Source organism: Leptonotus elevatus, chromosome 14, assembly GCF_054856555.1.
Source record: "Leptonotus elevatus isolate MCC_2025b chromosome 14, RoL_Lele_1.0, whole genome shotgun sequence".
Lineage (NCBI taxonomy): Eukaryota > Metazoa > Chordata > Actinopteri > Syngnathiformes > Syngnathidae > Leptonotus > Leptonotus elevatus.
The window spans coordinates 2,191,846-2,212,458 of record NC_141252.1 but is presented as its reverse complement, the minus strand read 5'-3'; the positions used below and the strand labels follow the sequence as shown (position 1 = coordinate 2,212,458).

The 20,613-nt window shown below is 41.0% G+C and overlaps 2 protein-coding genes and 5 non-coding genes across 16 annotated transcripts in view; 3 read left to right on the top strand and 4 right to left on the bottom strand.

Annotated features, from left to right (window-relative positions):
• The window catches only part of hltf (helicase-like transcription factor), a 17,729-nt gene extending 13,564 nt beyond the window's left edge, over positions 1–4,165 (bottom strand). For 3 of the 9 annotated variants that reach the window (XM_086094945.1, XM_086094950.1, XM_086094948.1), the window contains exons 1-4: positions 4,023–4,165; positions 3,751–3,842; positions 1,449–1,648; positions 154–320 (exon numbers count right to left, since the gene is read on the bottom strand). In XM_086094945.1, the coding sequence (XP_085951071.1) occupies positions 154–320; positions 1,449–1,648; positions 3,751–3,832 (449 nt within the window). In that variant the 5' untranslated portion in view covers positions 3,833–3,842; positions 4,023–4,165. Of the gene's footprint in view, positions 1–153; positions 321–1,448; positions 1,649–1,752; positions 2,296–3,678; positions 3,843–4,022 lie in introns of those variants that run through there. The other 6 variants (XM_086094946.1, XM_086094954.1, XM_086094951.1 and 3 more) reach the window with 6 other exon arrangements.
• Positions 2,309–20,613, top strand: LOC147162540 (serine/threonine-protein kinase PAK 2-like). Of its 2 annotated transcripts, none has more exons than XM_086094958.1 (15): positions 2,309–2,580; positions 9,491–9,683; positions 9,759–9,865; positions 10,850–10,997; positions 11,080–11,096; positions 11,171–11,281; positions 11,387–11,510; positions 11,593–11,656; positions 12,568–12,616; positions 13,701–13,813; positions 15,022–15,139; positions 16,165–16,264; positions 16,575–16,771; positions 18,153–18,290; positions 19,335–20,613. In XM_086094958.1, the coding sequence occupies exons 2-15, from the start codon at positions 9,506–9,508 to the stop codon at positions 19,419–19,421; spliced, it is 1,551 nt and encodes a 516-aa protein (XP_085951084.1). In that variant the 5' UTR covers positions 2,309–2,580; positions 9,491–9,505; the 3' UTR covers positions 19,422–20,613. The 2 variants fall into 2 exon arrangements, with proteins under 2 accessions (XP_085951084.1, XP_085951085.1); XM_086094959.1 differs by lacking the exon at positions 2,309–2,580 and adding an exon at positions 5,889–6,130.
• Positions 6,602–6,674, top strand: trnam-cau (transfer RNA methionine (anticodon CAU)). The gene has a single exon. It is a non-coding gene; the product is annotated as a tRNA-Met (tRNA).
• On the top strand, positions 7,020–7,092 carry trnam-cau (transfer RNA methionine (anticodon CAU)). Its single transcript has one exon. It is a non-coding gene; the product is annotated as a tRNA-Met (tRNA).
• On the bottom strand, positions 17,008–17,080 carry trnar-ucg (transfer RNA arginine (anticodon UCG)). The gene has a single exon. It is a non-coding gene; the product is annotated as a tRNA-Arg (tRNA).
• trnar-ucg (transfer RNA arginine (anticodon UCG)) lies at positions 19,007–19,079 on the bottom strand. Its single transcript has one exon. It is a non-coding gene; the product is annotated as a tRNA-Arg (tRNA).
• trnam-cau (transfer RNA methionine (anticodon CAU)) lies at positions 19,150–19,222 on the bottom strand. Its single transcript has one exon. It is a non-coding gene; the product is annotated as a tRNA-Met (tRNA).

The window sequence follows — 20,613 nt, the reverse complement described above, 5'->3', positions numbered from 1 at the left end:
GCTGTTATCATACCTAATATTAATATTAGGGCAAGTTGCATTAGAAATAATCCATAAATACAGATTTCACAAGCTCAGCATTAGCCTTCAGTGTTTTTAATTGTTATAAATCGCATTCTGCATTTCACTTCAAAGTCAAAAGTCGCATCTCACCCTTCGACTTTAGCCAATTTGATGTCCATGATGTACGCCATGGCTTCTGCCAGCTCCCTCTTGATGTGGCCAACTTGGCTGCCATAGATGTTGGCGACCATGATGGCGTTGCGGTCAAACAGGTTATTGGGCTCCCGCACCAGGCTGACCATTTCGCCTTGGTTCACCTGCGCAAGGAAGTGGTGCCGTTTAGGTGGTTATACTAGTTTGCAGATTGTTACAAATGCAAAGGCGAACATAAGGCTTTTATGTGTGATTATTTCAATTCATAATTGATCCTCGTGAGATAATGTGGCTTTTTTCTCTCCTGTTGCTTACAAATTACAACCATTTCAAAGTACCGTCAGTCTGAATGGTCAGTTTTATTTGCTTGTTTTACACTCAGATTATCTCAGTTGATAACTGAACCGTTTTCAGGGCTGGTTAAAAAAATACTCAGCCCTGGTACTCTGGCGTGCGCACGTGTGTATACACATGCTCGTAACTCCCTCCGTCACTGAGAAGTCATTGTTGTCATACCATCCAGTCAGGGTTTTGTGAAATAATAAAACGCACATATCCAAAACATTCATCAACAGACTCATGATAGAAACAGGGTCAAGACTAAGTGAAAAAGATGCCATTTTATTTGCTTCTGTTATCATGCCTTTTCTAGCTAACAGCTAATCAGAGCTGACACGGTTTTGCATCGTACGATTAATGGTCAATTCATTCGTATCATATCTATAAAGCATAATGACACAAAACCTCTTAACACTTCAAAATGCTTTTTACTTAGGTGTGTTCCTGTTTGTATTATGAATGTGTTGAGCAAGGTTCTGGATATATATGCATTTTATTTCACAAAACCATAAATTATAATTTATGACAATGACTTCTCAGCCATGTTGTTCGCTTGTTTTGGTACTTGTAAAAAAAAAAAATTTTTTTAAGTATTCCTGACCACCACTTATTTTGATTGGTTCACTTTGTTGTCTATATTGTAAATGGATTAATAAATGGTTGCCTCTAAAGTGTGTCGGTCTTTTTGGGTCTGACATCAGCCCCAAAAGACAACGAGCCACTGTGCATTTCTTCTCCGTATGCCAGATGGCCAGTCCAGCCCTGCCTGATTTGAAATTTGGTGATTTAAAGCAGTCATGTGGCTTGGACTGGACATATCTAAACTACAAAATGGGTTGCCATAGTTACAATACAGGCCATAATGAGAATGACATAATTGTAGGGATGGAATGAGCTATACAGAGTATGTATTGACTGCTTTAATAGTGGGTGAGTTTCATGTGGATGCTCACCACCCCGCTGTAATATTTGAGGCCCACTACGGTGCCCTGCATCTGGCCGAACAGCACGTTGCCGTCGGCGTCGGGCTCATCGGAGGCGGCGGCCCGGATGGCCTGGGAGAGGGTGTTGTTCTGGTCCAAGCGGTCGGTGAAGAGGTCCAACTCGCTGTACCTGTCCCAACTGAACCAGCTCCTACAGAAAGCCATTCCGCCTGCACACGTTTACACACACAAATTCAGTCAGTGTAGTAGGTAGGAAGGCAAGGGCGCTTCCAGTTCGGTGAGGGGGGGAAAGACTGTTCAAGTCCGGACTAACCTAGCGGTTATTATGTCGTTGTGTTTCGCGTGTGGCTGCTGAGGGGGAGGGGGGTTAGCGCGTTCGACGCGTTAGCTTAGCACGCCGGTTTGATACACGGCCTTGTTTCGCACGTTTCACAGCGAGTCTGACTCGGCTGGCGACAAGTGTGCTGCGTGTTTGTCATGAACGCCTTCCCTACTTTAGTGTCGCCCCTTGCTTACAGTCGACTTTTTTTTCCCCAAAAAGCGCTGTCGACGTGGGTGATGATGGAGGCTCTTTTATGTTGCGTTTTCGTGCACGACATGACGTCAGAGCAAAACACTTCCGGCAACAACACTACTAAAGGCGGCCCAGGTCACACGGGTTTAAAATATTACTTTTTACCGAACCACGCTATATATTAATACTTTTAATTAATAAAAACAGTAGTTAAACATATCTTCTCACAATGCACGCCTAACTACATCAAATTTGTAAAATTCCATTCCGTTTCCGGCGTCCTTTGAATACAACAGGCTGCCTTCTGTTTGCGCGCCGTTCCGCCTTTCCTACGGAAGCTGCGATGTCCAAATTTGCACGACATTCCGCTTCCTTTCCACGCAACGGATTCTTCCTCCTCCGGGGCTGCGCAAAGCCCAAAGCAGGGAGAGGTCAGGAGGAAAGAAAGAATACGATACACGATAACGTTTTGGACATATTCAAAGCAACAAAGAAGCGGAAATTGGGCGGCCTTTTTGGATTTTCTTTTCCGTATTTTGGGGCAAAGAAAACGGGGGCGGAGTCTGAGTTTGTTTCAATTGCATCGCGGTTTTTTTGTTTAGTTTTTCTGTGGTTGACAGTTAACCGGTGAGTTCAGTATGGTTATCCTCTCGTTTACAAGTCGCTTAAATTACGATGACCGACACTGAAACAGGGAATGTCGTGTGTTACTTTTGAAGCATTCCTTCTGATTGGATTGACAGCATTTACGTCTGTTACAATCCCGAACATCCGGGCATTTCTGCTATTTCCGCAATGCAAATTCGTCCTTTACACTGTGAAAACAAACGGGCTCGGCATACTAGCCTGTGGCGTTGCTTTGCCTGTGACTAGCATGCAAACCAGGCAGATTGTTATATTAGTCAAACAACATCTCATCACATTTTAAAGATCTAAATAATCATCACAAATCAAATTACAGCAATCCAAAATCCTATGCTTTTTAATGAGCGGAGAGCTTCATTTCAGCGAGTTGACCGCCATTTTACTTGTGACATAAGCTCGGAATTGTCAATACTCATAACTATCTATGCGCACAGAATTCATCAAGTTTGTCCATTTGGACCAACACGACCATAACATTTCTGTAATACTAATTTAGTACTTTTTTACGGGGAAATAAGGACTGAAGTCAACAAGGTTGACCCATTTTTATTATATTCATGACAGCGAAGTAGCACATTTCACAGTAATTACTCCCAGAGGTTTTCTTTGAGAGCCATCCTTCTCAAATAGGAGAGCGCGTGTGACCCCTGGCAACATGTTTTTGTTGTTTTCTGCCATACTAGAATAATGTGTAATTGCACATCCACTACAGTAGGTGGCAGTGGTGCTCTCATTGTCAGAGACTGCACAAGGAGTATTAGTTTCTATGCAAAGGTGCACTTCAAACAATTTTGATGATGATACTATTTATAGTTGCGGTGGAGAGTTGGGGTTGACAAAATATATACTTCCTCCTGAGGGGGGCGTACCAAAAACTAATTGAATTGAGAATTGAGAAGTTCAACAACTTTGATTCTCCACACATCCATCTTGTGGTCTACAAAGGTAAAACTACCGTCAGAGGCAGAATGAGTTAATAAATTTGATTGGACAATTTTTTTTCCTGGCAGGAGGATATGTATGTTTTTAATATTACTATTACTATGTTCAGTATCTTACAAAAGTGAGTACACCCCTCACCCAAGCCTAGACCAGCTGGTGCAGCCAAGATATACCTTCAATTCAGTTGTGTTTGGTTTGCCTGGTACATACTGGCGTGCTGGTGATTGACCGGTAAATGAAACCATTTGCTCGTCAATGCACAATTTTTCCTGTCCCAGGCAGACTCAGACATCCTGGTCTTACTTTGGTCAAGAGGAACATCAATTTGCAGAAAAAAAGAAAAAAAGAACGAGTTACACATATCCACTATAGAGGATTTAAAAACAAAAAAACATTAAAATACTCAGCTCAAATACAGTACTACAATAATTCAGACATTTTAATGTGTTCTTTAATTAGCTCAATAAAATGTATACACTTACTTTTCATCTTCCCGTAAAATGTGCTTGCACTGAGAGAAACCATTTTCCTTTATGATGTATTGTGGTAAATGATGAGATGAGAAGACAAAGGCAAGTCATGTCTCTTTTACTCTCCACGCAAAACTGATTGTTTTTATGGCAAGTTTTCATAGCAAGCAACAAGCTTCTACCCTTCAACTCTTTGAACACTTTGATCCTCCCTTTGAATCAAGGACCATCAAATTTCCACTCCCTTAAAGGTACAGGTCCCTGGTCGGTCACTTGTGGGTCACTACATGACCATATTATTGAAAATAACTTAATCGTGTAATTTTCCTCCTAAGCTGTCGATTAGCATTTCACTACTCAAACTCCTTTTACTTCGCTATTTCAGTACTGTGCTGACCGTGAAGGCTTGCTTTCCACTAGCACTTTATGTACTGGACGCCCAAGAATAGATGGCTAAGTCTTTTCAGACTTATCCAAGCAGACTCTTTCATACAGAGGTGATGCGCTTGTCCGCATCAGAGCCGTACCACCCTGCATTTTTCCGCCTCTTGTTTTAACAGAATAGCGACAAGGAAAAAAAAATACAATAAAACTGCCGGCTTTGGCAGTGTCGTGCGGCTGAATAACAGGATGCGGAGGTGTGCGGCCTGGCGCAGTGTTTACACTTGAGCTGTGGCCTGAGCGGTCACAGGAGTCAAGTCGTTTTGTGTAGGTGTGTTTTGCCTTTCAGTTAGCGTTGGATGCGAGCGCGCGGGCGTCATCGCTCCGTCCAGGAAGTCCTCCACACCATTTCCTTTTTATAGAAGCCCAACAAAAGAGACTTCCTGTAAACAGCTTGGTGTTTTGTGTGTGAAATTAATGTGTATCGCGCTGAGAAATAGTCAAAAATGAGGGCTGAACAATGAATCAAATTCAAATGACGTTGTAGTGTAGAATGCCATTTTCAAATTGAAAAGATTATAATTATGGGGGTAAAAAAAGTCATTTCAGTCGGTTAGTAGGCTGTATTTCTGCATACCGGTACGGCGGTATATATTTTATTCATTTATATAGTGTCCATAATACTGTAAGTTCATGAACATATTATGAAACATGAAAAGTTGAAGTGCTAGCAACAGATTCGTTTGAATTATTATTGTAAACTGATTTATGACTTACTGACTTGTGTTTATGATACTGCAAGCAGGGCTGGACTGGCCATCTGCCATATAGGGCAGCTGCCCTGTAGGCCGGTGTGTTTTGTAGCAGATGTGGTGCTATTCAATAGTTATGTACGGTATAGAGAGCAAACTGAACCAATGAACATCAGCGGTAGAGCTCTGTGGTAGCCAAGGGTGGTCAGGAATCGGGCTGGGCTAGTGAGCGTAAGTCAAAATGCCAGAGCCGATTACTTGTGCCAGTCCAGTCCTGACTCCAAGTGCTTATTTAGTAAGCTAATGACTAATTGAGGTTGATAAACCCTCTTTCATATTAATTCATGGTTCACTTGCTACAAACATTACACCCCAATTATTATTATTTATTTTTTGCCGATTTATCTCTCCCTGGGTTGGCTGGCAACCAATTTAGGGTATACCCCGCCTACTGCCCGAAGCCAGCTGGGATAGGCTCCAGCGCCCCCCCCCCCAGGACCCTTGTGAGGACTAAGCGGTTAAGAAAATGGATGGGTGGATGGATGATTCATCTCTCTGTTGTAAAAACAATGAGTAAAACAGTCAAATGTTCTGTCTATATTTATCTATTGTAAGCATAAAGTTATTTTGTTCATTCTATATTTTTAAATCAGTCGGCCAATAAATCTTTTATTGGAAATGTATTTTTTTTGGGGGGGGGGGGGGTCGGGCCCTACTCAACTCATCCGGTAATAGGGAATGACTATTTCTGTGCGCTTGCTAGCTATGGAATTCCTTCCAGGCCCAGGCAAGAATACACTTGTCCACTGTACAGCTGCTGTGGAATGAGGCAGCTAGCTCAGACCTGCCTTGCAGAAAGTGTTAAGGCAGGGGGCTGGGTGCACGAGACAGGACGTTTAGTGGTAGGTAAAAGCAGTGAGGAGAGAGGGACGTGGAGCTAACGCTGTTCTTTGGGTCTTCTGTAAGACGCAGAAGAGGCTTCAGAAGGTGAGTGACTGGTCGTTATTGTCAAAAGATGAGGTGAATGATATCTGCGGAGTGGTTGTGGTATATCTGTTTTGGATTTTCGGATTGTCGAAATGTTATTAAGGGCCTTCTTGGAAAATCCTGCAAAAGTGGTTTTCTTCTGTTTGGGTTTTTGTTTCTTTTTTTTTTTAGTCCAAATCACGAAACATTTCCGGTTTGTGATGTCACGGAGAGGAAAAGGCCACATTTTGAGTCTATGAAAGCGCTTCTCGTTCTGCCTCTCTTGTGGGTTTGTTGGTTTTTCTTTGTGGTTGAAGACATGTAGCTGCATGAGGAGCCTCTCATTTCTATAAAACTCATGTGCTAGTCGTTCAAGTTTTTTTTTTTTATGTGGACACTAATGTGATGAAAATTGCGTCAATGTCGACTAGTCGACTAAGCTTAAGAAATGAGACATCCCGCCTTTCACTTGTCACTTCAATCTGCCGAATGGCCTCGTTAGCGCAGTAGGTAGCGTGTCAGTCTCATAATCTGAAGGTCATGAGTTCGATCCTCATACGGGGCATAGCCGTCTTTTCCCAAACCTCTTCAGTTAAAATGGATTTCAGCAAATTATATGTGAACTCATGCATAGCCAATTCAGTCAGCTCTTGGCTTTTCCTTCCTCACCTCAGTACCTTCATCACAGTCGTGATTGCGTGCAAAGCTGTCTTAAATTGGCCAGTGTTCTTCTAAAATGTCCTATTGGCAGTCCAAACAGTCAACTTTTCGACAACTCGTCAAAATGCGTTTTAGCCAGCTATCATTCTACATGCAAGGTTTTTCATCATTTTTTAGCAGGTTTTGAGGGCCCCGAACTTGAATTGAGGCTCCCTCCCGCCTTTCAGTCATTTTTCATGCTTGTTCTGTAGCCTTGTTAGCGCAGTAGGTAGCGCGTCAGTCTCATAATATGAAGGTCATGAGTTCGATCCTCATACGGGGCATGGTTGGCTTTTCTCAAACCTCTTTAGCTAAAATTAGTTGACATGCATTCACTCAGCTAGTTTTATGTATGTTTTAAAAAAATATATAAAATAAGCATCGCTGTAGCAGGAAAAGTCACTCATTATTTATTGGATATCTCGATAATCATTTTCTTCTCCATTGTTCTAGATTAGAACCTCAAACCAGTGTAGCATGGTCTCGCAAGTGATTAGCTGCCGTGATTTGCCATAGTTCCGTTTCTCAGTGTGAAGGCCCACGTTTAATCGCATCATCTGCGTCACCCCATGTTGACTACATGGAATGGCATCACCAAAAGCACGCGTTTGGTCTGAAAGAATGAAGTCATCTCCAAAAAGTTTGTAAAAGTCAAGGATAGCAGGATTGGCTCCTTCCTCAACATCCAATCTGTCTTCAGTTGACCACGAAGGGACTCGAACTCTCAATCTTCTGATCCGACGTCAGTCGCCTTATCCACTTTGGCCACAAGGTCACACGGTGGCAACACGGTGGGGAGAGAGAGAATCGATACATTTGTACTCTTATACAAAGCCAAATTTGCTACAGCATAGGCGAGCCTTACGTGGTTTGGCTGATTTTCACTCTTCACTTTATCTGATGCCCTCGTTAGCGCAGTAGGTAGTGCGTCAGTCTTCATAATCTGAAGGTCATAAATTCAAACTCACCTCTGACATCAGTACCTTCAGCACACTATGCGTGGAAAGCTGTCTTCTTCAATTGGCCAGTGTTCTCAGGAAACGTCTTCTTTGGACATATTAGCAATCAGAAAAAGGCTACTTTCATGAATGGTTTTTGATCAAATTTCACTGTAGCCCGGAAAAGTGACTGAGCTGATACTGGTGTAGAATTGAGACCTCTAGCTTTCACTTATTAGTTCATCTCACTGAGTGGCCTCGTTAGCGCAGTAGCCAGCGCATCAGTCTCCTAAATCTCAAGGTCATGAGTTCAATCCTCGTACAGGGCATTGCGGGCGTTTCCCGCAGCTCGGTTAAGAGTTGTTTTTACCAAAACCAGTTGCTCACTCAGTACATTCAACACAGATTGCTAAATGTGTAAAAAGCTGTCTTAAATCGGGCCAGTGTTCTCAGCAAGAAAGAGGAACACTTCATGTGGTCATTGCTGGGTGCCATCATTACAAAATTTGTTGTCGTGCGTTTGGCCAACTGTTTGTTTTTTAATCAAACACTTTGTTGTATATATGTTATTGTAATATTTGTAGTTAAAGTCTACAGAAAACCTGGCCAGCTGATGAGTTTGTGATTGGTTGACCAAACTGGAAAGTGCAACTTCCTTTCAAAATCTGCTCCCAGACACTGCTAGAATGCTAGACAGTTAGTTGGCTTTCCTTCCTCATTCAAGTGAATGAGAGCGAGTACAACTTCCCTATACCGTATAATGGATGTTACTGTCAACCTTTCTTTGTAGCAGCCTGATTTACTAAGATCCCAAATAGCATGTTGGCTCAATCTAACAGAATGCGCACACTGTTGGCAACAGGTGTTAAAGTGGTGGCGTGGCGACCTGTATTTGAAAGAGTTTTGCGCATTTGGGAGTGCAGTTCAAATGGATGCAAGAATTGCAAAGCTGCTGTCAAATAATTCCTATGTTTCAATGTAACTTGACCTGTTAAAGAGGAAGTCAACCTTAAACATTTCTTAACCATAATATGTTATATGTGACATTGTAATTAATATTGCATTTGTGGAATTTGAGTTATGAACCAAAATTCTGCCGTTTTTATCCATCTCAGGGAGTGGCCATTTTGCCACTTGCTGTCGACGGAAGATGACATCACAGTTGCTCAGGGCTCATGCATGCGACCAATCACAGCTCACCTGTTTTCTGAAGCTGAGCTATGATTGGTTGTTACCTGAGACTTGAACAACTGTGATGTAATTTTCACTCGACAGCAAGTAACAAAATGGCCGCCTTCTGATATTGATAAGAACAGCTGGATTTTGCTGCTTAACTCATATTATAACGCAATATTAACCAGAATATACCGTATTTAGACCAGTGGGACTGCCTAATGCTACAAATCCAACAAATTGCTATTTTTTTTCAATGTGTTGGAAACAAAGGACCCAGGCACAAGAAAAAACATAGTTGGAGGGATTTTTGTCATAGGCGATATGACATGACTCCTTCTTGTGACTGACTCCCAAGTCAGCCCATAGATCATTCACAAGCTTCAATATTGTATTGCTGAATGATGATTTGTCATATTTAAACACGCAAAGTCAGCCAGCACGGTTCAGATTTGACAAAACACATTGCTGCGTAAATGCTGATGCAATCCTGGGTGTGCCCAGTTAGCGGTTCAGGTTCCACACCTCTTTGTGTGCACAATTACATTAAAAAACGTGTGTTTCTCTCCAGTTCAAGTGTGTGTAGATGTGCGACAGCGGATTGTGCGAGGACAAACCCCCCGCCCCCCCTGTCAGGATGAGTAGCCAAGGAGGAGGAGCCAAGGACCCTCAGTCGACTAATCACAGCTCTCGGCCGCTTCCGTCCGTGCCGGAGGAACGCAAGTCCATAAACAAGATTATGTCTATGTTTGCCTCAGAAAAAGGTGACACACACTCACACAAATGTGCATGTACTATAGAGTCAATTACAAAGCTTACATGTCAATGTTGCCTTGCAGGAGGTAGGAAGAAGGACCGGGACAAGGACAGGCCGGAGATCTCCTCGCCGTCGGACTTTGAACACACCATCCATGTGGGCTTTGACGCCGTCACTGGAGAGTTCACGGTGAGTGACAGCATCAACATTTGAGATTGGAGCATATTAGGGGTTTGCAACCTGCAGCTCTCGAGCCACATATGGCTCTTTAGGTCCCTCTTCAGTGGCTCCATGTGGAGCTCTAAAAAAAAGTGTAGATTTTTTTTTTTACATATATATATATTTTTTTTAGATAAAATATTCTTTGAACGAATTAAAGATTTAGATTAAAAATATAATTATATATTTAAAAAATGTCAGTCCAGATTTGTAAATTCTTAGAAAGAGACGAAAAGGCGATGACGTTTTTTTTTTATCAAATACCTAAAAATGTCCAAAAAGTGACCATAAATTGTTTCTTTTTTAAAAAGAGCAGAAAATTACCATAGGCTATAATGTTCACAAAATTGCCAAAAAAGTTAGAAAATATATATTTTTTAAAGGCAGAAAAATACATTTAAAAAGTAACCATAAAATGTCCAAAAACAAAAGAAGAAATCCCCCAAATTACCATAAAATGTACACAAAATTGACAAAAATGTCAGAAAATTGATAGCAGAAAAAGGCAGGAAAAAATGTCAAAACAAATAGCCATAAAATGTCCAAAAAAGGAAGAAAAGAGGCTAAAAATGATCATAATATGTTCATACTGTTTTGTTTATCACTATGTTCAAAGGTTTGACAGATTGTTATGTTATTTATTTGGCCTAAAATGGCAATTTTGGCAGTAAAGGTTGCTGACCTTTGGGTTAGGGTTTCAAGCAGAAGTCTGAGTTTAAAAGTATTGTTAGGGTTTTAAATGATGGTTTCACACTAGGATTAGGGTCTCAAATTGGGCCTTTAGAATCAGGCAAGGTAGGACTTTTTAATCTTTGGGTTTCACAAACAGAGTTAGAGTTTCAAGCTAGGGTTAGGGTTTAAATCAAATCTCAAGTGTGATTTGTCAAATCAGTAACTGAAGGCAACTCGAGTCCCAAGCCTCAATGACCGAAGTCCGTAATCCCTGATCTCCAGGGCATGCCGGAGCAATGGGCCCGTCTTCTCCAAACCTCCAACATCAGCAAATCTGAACAGAAGCAGAATCCCCAGGCAGTCTTGGACATCCTCAAGTTCTACGACTCCACCAGCGGGAAGCAGAAGTATCTCAGCTTCTCAGCCTCAGGTCAGTCTCCTCGCTTTTCTCTACAAGGTCACACATTTGCAACCAAAAATCTTAATTAGTTTGCCTCTTCCCATCCACGTAGATAAAGATTCGTCGTCGGTGAGTTTGTCCCCGTCGCTCAGGTTTAAATACGCTTGTCGCTTGCTTAGCGCACTTCTACTCCTTCTCTGTAGATTAAGCAGGGAAATACCACCTCCTCCCCGGGCGGCAAAGACGGCGATGACGACGACGATGACGACGCGCCGCCGCCCGTCGTGGCGCCCCGGCCGGAACACACTAAATCGGTGAGTTGTCCGAAAAGGGGATTATAGTGTGCTTGCATAAGATTAACAAACAGAGTACAGGTAGTCCTCTAAGTACGAACATCCTTGCCCTTGGTCATCTTTCAGGTTTACACACGGTCGGTGATCGACCCGCTCCCGCCTCCAGAGGGCGACCTGGCCTCCAAGGCGGCCGACAGGCAGAGGAAGAAAGGAGGCAAGATGACCGATGAGGAGATCATGGAGAAACTCAGTAAGACAGCCTGGGCGGTGTTGAAAGGATGCCAAACAAAAAACAAAGACACTGATTAGGTTTATTGTTTGTCGCTCTTTAGGAACTATCGTTAGCATCGGAGATCCCAAGAAGAAATACACTCGCTATGAGAAGATCGGGCAAGGGTGAGAACAAGACTTTTTGGCGAAAATGTGGAACTAACCTTGAGTTTGGCATCCTTGATCGGCGTTTCAAGAGAGAAAAGGTTTTTAAACCTGGATTAAGGATCAACGCAAAACTAGAGGTGCCAAATTACAGCTTCAAATTCGGGTGTCTGTTTTGTGGTAGGGGTTCAAGTTCGATTTTCAAATTAAGGTTTCAAGATCAGGGTTTTCAATTGGACTTTCAAGTCTGTTTTAGGATTTGAAGTAACTTTGTTATCCTGAGTTAATGTTTCAAGCAAGGGTTAATTAAGTCTCAATGAAGGTTAGGCCCGAATCTTAGCTAACATGCTAGGGCTTCAAATTAGGATTCCCAGACAGTATTAGGATTCAAATTCGGGTTTTGTCATATGATAGTAGGGGTTTCAAATAAAGATCTCAATTCAAGGTATGGATTTCAAATTAGGGCTACAGTTACAACAAGGGCTTTAAAAGACAGCTACGGTTTTAATTTGAAGTCTCAAGCCTGGATTGGGGTTTCAAGCACAGGTTAGGGATTTCAATTATTTTTATTTTTATTTTTATTATGGCGTCATTTAAGGGCAATTGTTTCAAATTAGGGTTTCAAGCAAGCGTTCAGGTTTCAAGTTTGGATTTCAAGCCATGTTTGGGGTGTTAAACTTGGGTTTCAAGCCAGGATTGGGGGTTCAGGCACAGTTTAGGGTTACAAGTTAGGGTTTCAAGATGGGGTGTAGGTTGAAATGAAGGGTTTGGATTTTAGATTGGAGTTTCATGCGTGGATTGGGGTTTAATCAGGATTTCAAGACGAGGCTACAGTTTGACATCCGGTTTCAAATAAGGGTTTCAAAAGCAGTATGTTTTAATCACTGCTTACCATTAAAACCTCTTGTTGCTCTGGGTTTTTGCACTTACAGGGCATCTGGCACCGTCTACACGGCCATAGATGTTGCTACAGGGCAGGAGGTATGCTGTTTACATTGATGCAATGCAGTATAATGATTTATAAATTGTCGCTGTCAGGCAGAATCCTCACATTGCCAAAATGACTCTTTTCAGAAATTCCAAAAAACGTCATCTTCCTTGAGTTACGAAACACAGCATTGTTCAAGTTGGCTTATGCAGTGGAACCTTTGTTTTCGATTTTCAGCAATGTGTTTTGCCTAAATTTTGTCTCAATTTACATGCATCTAAGGTTTTCGTCCGTTTGACAATCGTGCGTACAAAACTCATTTGTTTGCCCGCGGGACTCAGACAATAATTTCCTCGAAACAAGTGACCACACAAAGCAATCCATGGGCAACTTTATGTTGTGTTTTCCATCAATCCATTTATCCACGTATCCATCCATTAGTCATTAAATTTACTGCACATTGTCTGCTTTATGTTAAACTCAAGTTATTCTCTAAAATACTTTTTTTGTTAAATGTTGTGTGTCTGGAACAGATTAATTGGATTTACATAAATTTGTATGGAGCTGTTGCTTTGGTTTTAGTCAAAAATTTTGGAACGGATTAATCACAACAACCAAGGTTCCACTGTATTCCTATCAACCATCGTTGCGGACCAGACAAAAATAATCAAAATTTCACAAAAGCATACGACTGTGGTTACATCATCTTCCCAAAATCCTTCTCAATGATATTAGAGCCATGAGTTTTGCATTGAATAAAACAATGAGCTGATTAAAAAGTGTAATAAGTGGAAGTAAGCATGACAGCAATACATTTAACCTAACCTAACTATTTTCACTCATTACTGTCTAAAAAAACAAAAACAAACATCCAGACTTTAATTCTTGAGGCAACATAATGCTGCATGGCTCCCGCAGAATGAGGACGCTCAGACTATTCAAGCAGTCAAAAGAGTTAATGCCACAAGCTATTTTCTGCACTTTAAATGGGTTAATATGATATGGGGACAAGCAATGGTATCGAATTGTGATAAAAAGACCACATTTGAACATTCATATTTGGGTTTCTCCCCGACAGCGATGTCATATATTTGCATTCTTTTCTGTGTATTGAACTATGTTGTACTTGCTCTGAAGGTGGCTATCAAGCAGATCAACTTGCAGAAGCAGCCCAAGAAAGAACTAATCATCAACGAGATCCTGGTCATGAAGGAGATGAAGAACCCAAACATAGTCAACTTTGTAGACAGGTACGAGAAGCAGAAAAAAACACTAACTAACCAACCTGGATTTAGGCACCCAAGAGTCATGTTTTAAATTCTGATGTCAAACCTGGATTAAGCAAATATTTGGGGTTACAAACCTTGATTATGGTGTCAAATTATTGTATCAGGGTTAGGGTTTTAAGCAAGGGTTATCGTAGCTAAAGGGATACTTGACTCATTAAAGAATAACTCAACACTTAATCAACTTTTTTTGCTGATAAACTGGTGTCTACAAATGCTGTCTACATGCCCTTGTCATTATTTTGACATTTTAGTACATCTTGAATTTGGGGCAAAAAAACATGTGTTTGGTGCCATTTTAAAGCTGCAATATGGAACTTTTTTTCCCCAAAATAACTTTACAATAATTTTTTATTTGACCATTTATGTCTGAAGTGCCTTCTAATTAGTAGATTTAACACCTTAGCTGTTCACAATGGGTAGTCCTGCAAGCCTCTGGCCAATAGTTAATAATTCAGACGTGATTCGAGTTAGAATTTCCCGCGCCCTGTCTGCGGATGTGACGTAATGTGCGTGGTGTGTATGTGAAGAACGGAATGTGCAGTTTCATTTTTCAACAGCAGGTGGCAGTAGCGATTCAAAAATGGAATATTCTGCGTTCAGTAGCTTTAAGGTTAAACACTGCGATAAACACTATTTGGCTGTTTGTCCTCTTATTACATGAGACGATACGTACTACGTCACACCACCCAGCGGCTCATTCTCGTACACGCCTCCTTAAACTTTGCTGCTGTCAATCACAGCCAGACCACGCCCAACCCTCTTCCCATTCGCAAACCCAACGGTCCTCCAGGCAACACCCCCTTTGAGCGCCGATTTCAAATCTTAGGCTACGTTCACACTGCAGGGCGTGATGCCCAATTCAGATTTTTTGTTAAATCTGATCTTTTTAAGTACCATTCACATTACAAAAACATGCGACATCTAATGTGAATGCGCCCGTGATGTGACTCTCATGCGCAAAGAGCACACGTCGAGTGACGTACACACCCAAAACAAGGACGTCACGCTGCGGTGTTCACGGAAGTAAATATTGTCCCGAGTCAACAACGACACAACGTTTTACCGCCAGCCAAGCCACTGAGGCTCGTGACTTTTATCAATGTCATATGCAAATTTAGCTGTGCCAGTGTTTGAATGAGTGCTTCAGACGTGTGCATTTGGTGTTGTAGTTTCCTGGTTGGCGAGGAACTATTCGTGGTGATGGAGTACCTGGCGGGCGGCTCTCTGACCGACGTGGTGACAGAGACGTGCATGGACGAGGCCCAGATCGCAGCAGTCTGCAGAGAGGTTCGCACCGGCAACAATCATTTCACTTCGGGTCCGCTTCCACTCTTGAACCACGACGCAAGATGGAAAATATGCTGGAGATTATTTTCTTTGTAACCGCAGCGTGTCGTCACGGAAACGCTCTGGCAGGCGTCATTAAAACACACGGTGGTCACATGCTTGTTGTTAGGAACACTTATTCTGTGTGCAGGCCATCTTTTAAGTCACATTTCAACATTTCTAACTTGAAAATTAAGGCGTGAAGTCTGCGTTGGGGTTTCAATTTAGGGCTTCAGTCCTAGGATAGGGTTTTAAATTGGTGTTTCAAGCCTGGATTAAGGTTCAAGTTTGGGTTTCAGGTAGAGGTATCAAAATGTGTGCGTTAATTTTTAGTTAATTTAAAGTCCCTGTAACGCCACACTTTTTTTTTAAACACGTGATTAATGACCACCTCTTACTTGAAAAGGCTGTATTGGGGGGAAATCCAGTCGCAACGCAGCAGGCACGTCCGCATCAAAATTTTGCAGTGATAAATTTCATAATAATGCATTCAAGATTTGATAGCTCTTAATATAAAAAGAAAAATGCACTGAGCTGTCTCTGTCTTACAAATGCAATCCAGTAGCTGAAAAATGACCAACACAAATCAATATCACACTCGTTTTTTACAGTACAGTACATGTTTTTAATTTGAACAAAATTTTATGGATTATTATGAAATTACTAACATTTTCTCGCTTTTATGTTAAGAGTATGAAGACAGAAATTTTTTTTTATTTTATATTTGGAACATATATAAAATTTGCGATTAATTAACTTTTAATTACTATTGAAGTCACGCGATTAATTACGTTTAAAAAAAATTAATCACCTGACACCCCCTAGTTTCAGGACAGGTTTGGGGTTTACCATTTCCTATCTGGACTATGATATGGCTTGTTTCTTCTGTCCTCACTCGGGACCAATGCTGTCACACAAAAGGCCCAAGAAAAAGCAAAACACACTTGTTGGAGTTCATACTGTTTGTTTCTCGTGTTTGCATCCAGGTCCTGCAGGCTCTGGAGTTTCTTCACGCCAATCAGGTCATCCATCGAGACATCAAGAGCGACAACGTACTCCTGGGAATGGACGGATCAGTCAAACTCAGTAAGCATGAATATGAATATTTTAGAAGGGAAAAAATTGTCAAAAAAACAAATGAAAAAAGTCCGATTTTTTTTTCAAGAAAAATGTAAATATTGTAAGAATTCCTTTCCAGTTTTCTGAAGGAGGGTTTTTCCCGCATATGAGAATGAAGCATATTTTTCAAGAACAGGTTGTATTTGCAAGGGGGGGAATCACAATGTTCCAAAAATAAAGTTTTATTTTATGATAAATAAAAGAATATGTGTATTTTTTTTAAAGACAGTCTCCATCTCAACCTTTCAGTAATAATGTCTTTTGTTTGTCGTTCCAGCCGACTTTGGCTTTTGCGCTCAGATCACGCCCGAGCAGAGCAAGCGCAGCACCATGGTGGGCACGCCGTACTGGATGGCTCCGGAGGTGGTCACCAGGAAGGCCTATGGGCCCAAAGTGGACATTTGGTCTCTGGGCATCATGGCCATCGAGATGGTGGAGGGCGAGCCGCCGTATCTCAACGAGAACCCTCTCAGGGTGAGTGAAGGGTGAAGAAAGTCATAGTATTACAAGAATAAAGAACAAAAGGTGTGTGTTTTTCATAAACAAAAGTTTTTTATTTATGAGAAGAAGTCAGAATAATACAAAGAACAAAATATTTTAAGAGCGTATACTAGAAATCGACATGAGCCCCTTCTAAATCCAGTTTATCTGGTCCTATGTATGTATAATAATGTATGATGGATAGTAGATGTCATCCCCCCAAAAATTATTGACCATGAAGGGACTCGAACCCTCAATCTTCTGATCCGAAGTCAGACGCCTTATCCATTAGGCCACATGGTCATGCTGGGACATGGCGGAGGGATGCATTACACTCATGCAAACTAGTTTCTAAAGGGAATATGCAGATTTGCAGTGCCCATGGTCATCATCCTCAACACCCTATGACTATATATGGAATGGAATCGCCAGAAACACGAACCTCATGTTCGATTTGAATGTAGTAGAAGTCATCTCATAAGACTTGCTAATACTGGCACCGGAGGATGAACGCATTGATTAGCATCATCCCAAAAGCCTTTGGCTGACCATGAAGGGACTCGAACCCTCAATCTTCTGATTGGAAGTCAGAGTGAGTTCAACCCTCATATGAGGCTTTTTTCTTGTTTTCCAAACCAGCATCTTGGTCATATTTGCTTGTCCAAAATAGATGACTACTAGTGGACACTTCGTCACAGCTTTTTATCTATGTTTATTTATTTTTTTTATGTTTTAGCAGGGTTTTGAGCCCCCTGTAGAATTGTGCCTTTCACTAGTTACACCCCTGTTTATGTCGCCTCGTTAGCACAGTAGGTAGTACGTCAGCCTGATAATCTGAAGGTCATGAGTTCAAACCTCATGCAGGACATGCAATTCTTATTCCAAATGTCCCCAATTAAAATTGGTTTTACCGGACTATGCAAACATATTCGGCTGATGCAGTCAATGAAATATGAGCACATAGCATGACAAATCCTTGTGCTCTTGCTGCAGGGTAACTACAATGGACCGCCACATACTCTAGGTTTGGGGCCCGCGAATTTGCATATTCCTGATCTTATTTTATTTATTTTTCCTCAATTTTGCCCTCCATTTGTCGTGGTAAACCTTGATTGAATGTTTATCTGTGTTTTTTGAAGAACCTTTTTTTTCTCCTTTTTTTTTTTTATGCATCGTAATGGACATCAATTAAACACAGATTTTCGCTCTTGACAGGCCAGCCAGCTGGGGTCAACTTTAATGTAATGTAATGTAATGATGGTGCTTTCTGATAAAGTGTTTGCAAGAGGGCAGTCAGCCCATGTGTGATTGAACTCTTGCGGCTGAAAACATTTTATGTAGGTTTGTCACGTTTTTCCTCTTTTTTTTCTTTTAGGCCTTGTATTTAATCGCCACCAATGGCACTCCTGAGCTGCAGAGTCCAGAGAAGCTGTCCCCCGTCTTCAGATCCTTCCTGTCACGATGCTTGGAGATGGACGTGGAGAAGAGAGGGTCAGGCCGAGAACTGCTGCAGGTACCACTAATATACATCCATATGTCTCACAGGCCTTCAGTGATTGCTCAACACTATCCTATGGGAAATTATACAAATTCAAAACTCAAAATGTTCCGCTCAATCAGTTCACCTTGGCCACTATTTTCAATATTCGAATAAGAATTTCCACATTGCAAACATAAAAAAAAAAATCTATAAAATGCCAAATTTTTGCACAATACAATTCCCATATTCATATATATTCTAATCTACATTATTCCCTCTTCCAACCTATCTCGATCGATTGAACGTGAACGTTCCCATCCTCAAAAATTTCAAAATAAAAGCCCAAAATTCTCAATTTTAACATATTGCTAGCATCAGGTAGAAACTTTGCACCTCCAAACCATCACTTTTTAGGGGGAGAAAAAAAATGGCAAAGTTGTTCGGCCGATAACATTGAATCCTACCAGAGAGCAAGCCATTTTCAACACTTTATATTGGTCAGTAATTAGAAGGGAAAAAAAGCATACCCACATGGGGACTGACGGGTAGTATTGATTTGTGAAAACAAAAAGAAAAACACAAAATATAAATTTAATCACACTTTTCCTGTGTGAAGCTTGCATTGATGTGCAATACATTGAGATTGGCAGCCAATAACAGAAAGCACCTTTTCCACTTCACTGAGTAGTGGTTTTGGAATGAAAGCATTCTGGTAGACAATGACGATAGAAATCTTTAAGTGTTAAAGCTAACCATGAAGGGACTCGAACCCTCAATCTTCTGATCCGAAGTCAGACGCCTTATCCATTAGGCCACATGGTCACAGCTTGCATCTTCTGCATATCATATGAAATTGGCAATATACAAGTTAGTATGAAAGAGAAAACACATATGCCCCGTGTGAGGATTGAACTCACGACCTTCAGATTATGAGACTGACACGCTACCTGCTGCGCTTACGAGGTCACAAGTGACAAGTAACTGTTGAAAATTACCATCTTACAACATATAATAACTAATGTATTTATTTATAAACCAATGTAACAATTTTTCATGTGTCTGTTTTTTTGTCTGCAGCATCCTTTCCTGAAGCTGGCCAAGCCTCTGTCCAGCCTGACTCCCCTCATCCTGGCTGCCAAGGAGGCCATGAGGAGCAACCGCTGAGTACGGAAAGAGGGTACTAACCCGAAACGTTACCCCTAAAAACCCAGAGACAGTGTTTTGTTGTTGTTGTTGTTTTTCACCTTTGTGCCTTCTTTTGTGCAATTTGAGGTGGTTAAACCCCCCCCACCCCCCCCACACACACACACACACACACAGCGATCAGTGATACATTTTTTTTTTTTTAATGAATCATTAGTGAGGGCAAAAACTTAGCGTGTACAATTTTATTCAAATAAAAATTTATTAGTGTTTCATTATGCAGGTCTGCTTACCTTTTGGCTTTGACAATGCAGCTGGCACCCATGGGGGGGTGGATGTGGGTGTTTCTTCTCATTAATAGTTTTTCCAGACTGTGTAGTCACTTGAAAATGGCTCTGGATCTTGGCCCAGCCTTGCGGATCACGTCATGGGTGCATAAACTCTTAATAAACTATGCTTGGGCAGGGACTCCAGAGAACCAACTATTTGGATACAAGCTACTAAACAATCAATTTTCCTAAAATATAAATAAAGCCAAAAAAATAACTACATGATGCATTTTTGGATGATTGTGTTGTATATTTTCATGATAGTTAATATGTCTGAAACCCGTGAAATTAAACCAAAGAGTGCTGTTGTGGTGCTAAATTAAATCATCTGAATAAGAATTGTTAGCATTTTTTGTTACAGCATTTAAAATGTTTGTACTGTACTCCTTTGTTTTTTTTCATTTGTTTTGTTTTTCAAGTCATACAAACTATGCAAACACAATCCATGCATATTATCAACCATCAACGAATACTGTACAATACTTTTCCTCACTAATTCCCTGCTCACTGTTCAGTTTGTCTTACAATTTGTCCTTGAGGCTTCTACTATCAAATGGACAAGAAAGAACATCATACACTTGTTTTATGTGGAACTAACTCAAGAAAATGTAGTGTCCTTTTACCCAAATATTGATAAATAACAGATAGTATTTTTTATTGTTTTGATAGAAATGTATCCCCCAACATACCTCCTCTCCCTGTCAGTTTAGACAATCACTGGTAAGATGTTAATGTGTATCCTGTTTGCATAATGCAGCACGGTGACAAACTGTGTTACATATTATGTGGCCATGGACCAAAGTAGACTGACGGAGGAATTTTGTAATTTAAAAAAAAATGCTACAAGCGGAATGGAATAAAAAGGTAAATTATTCATGAATAAA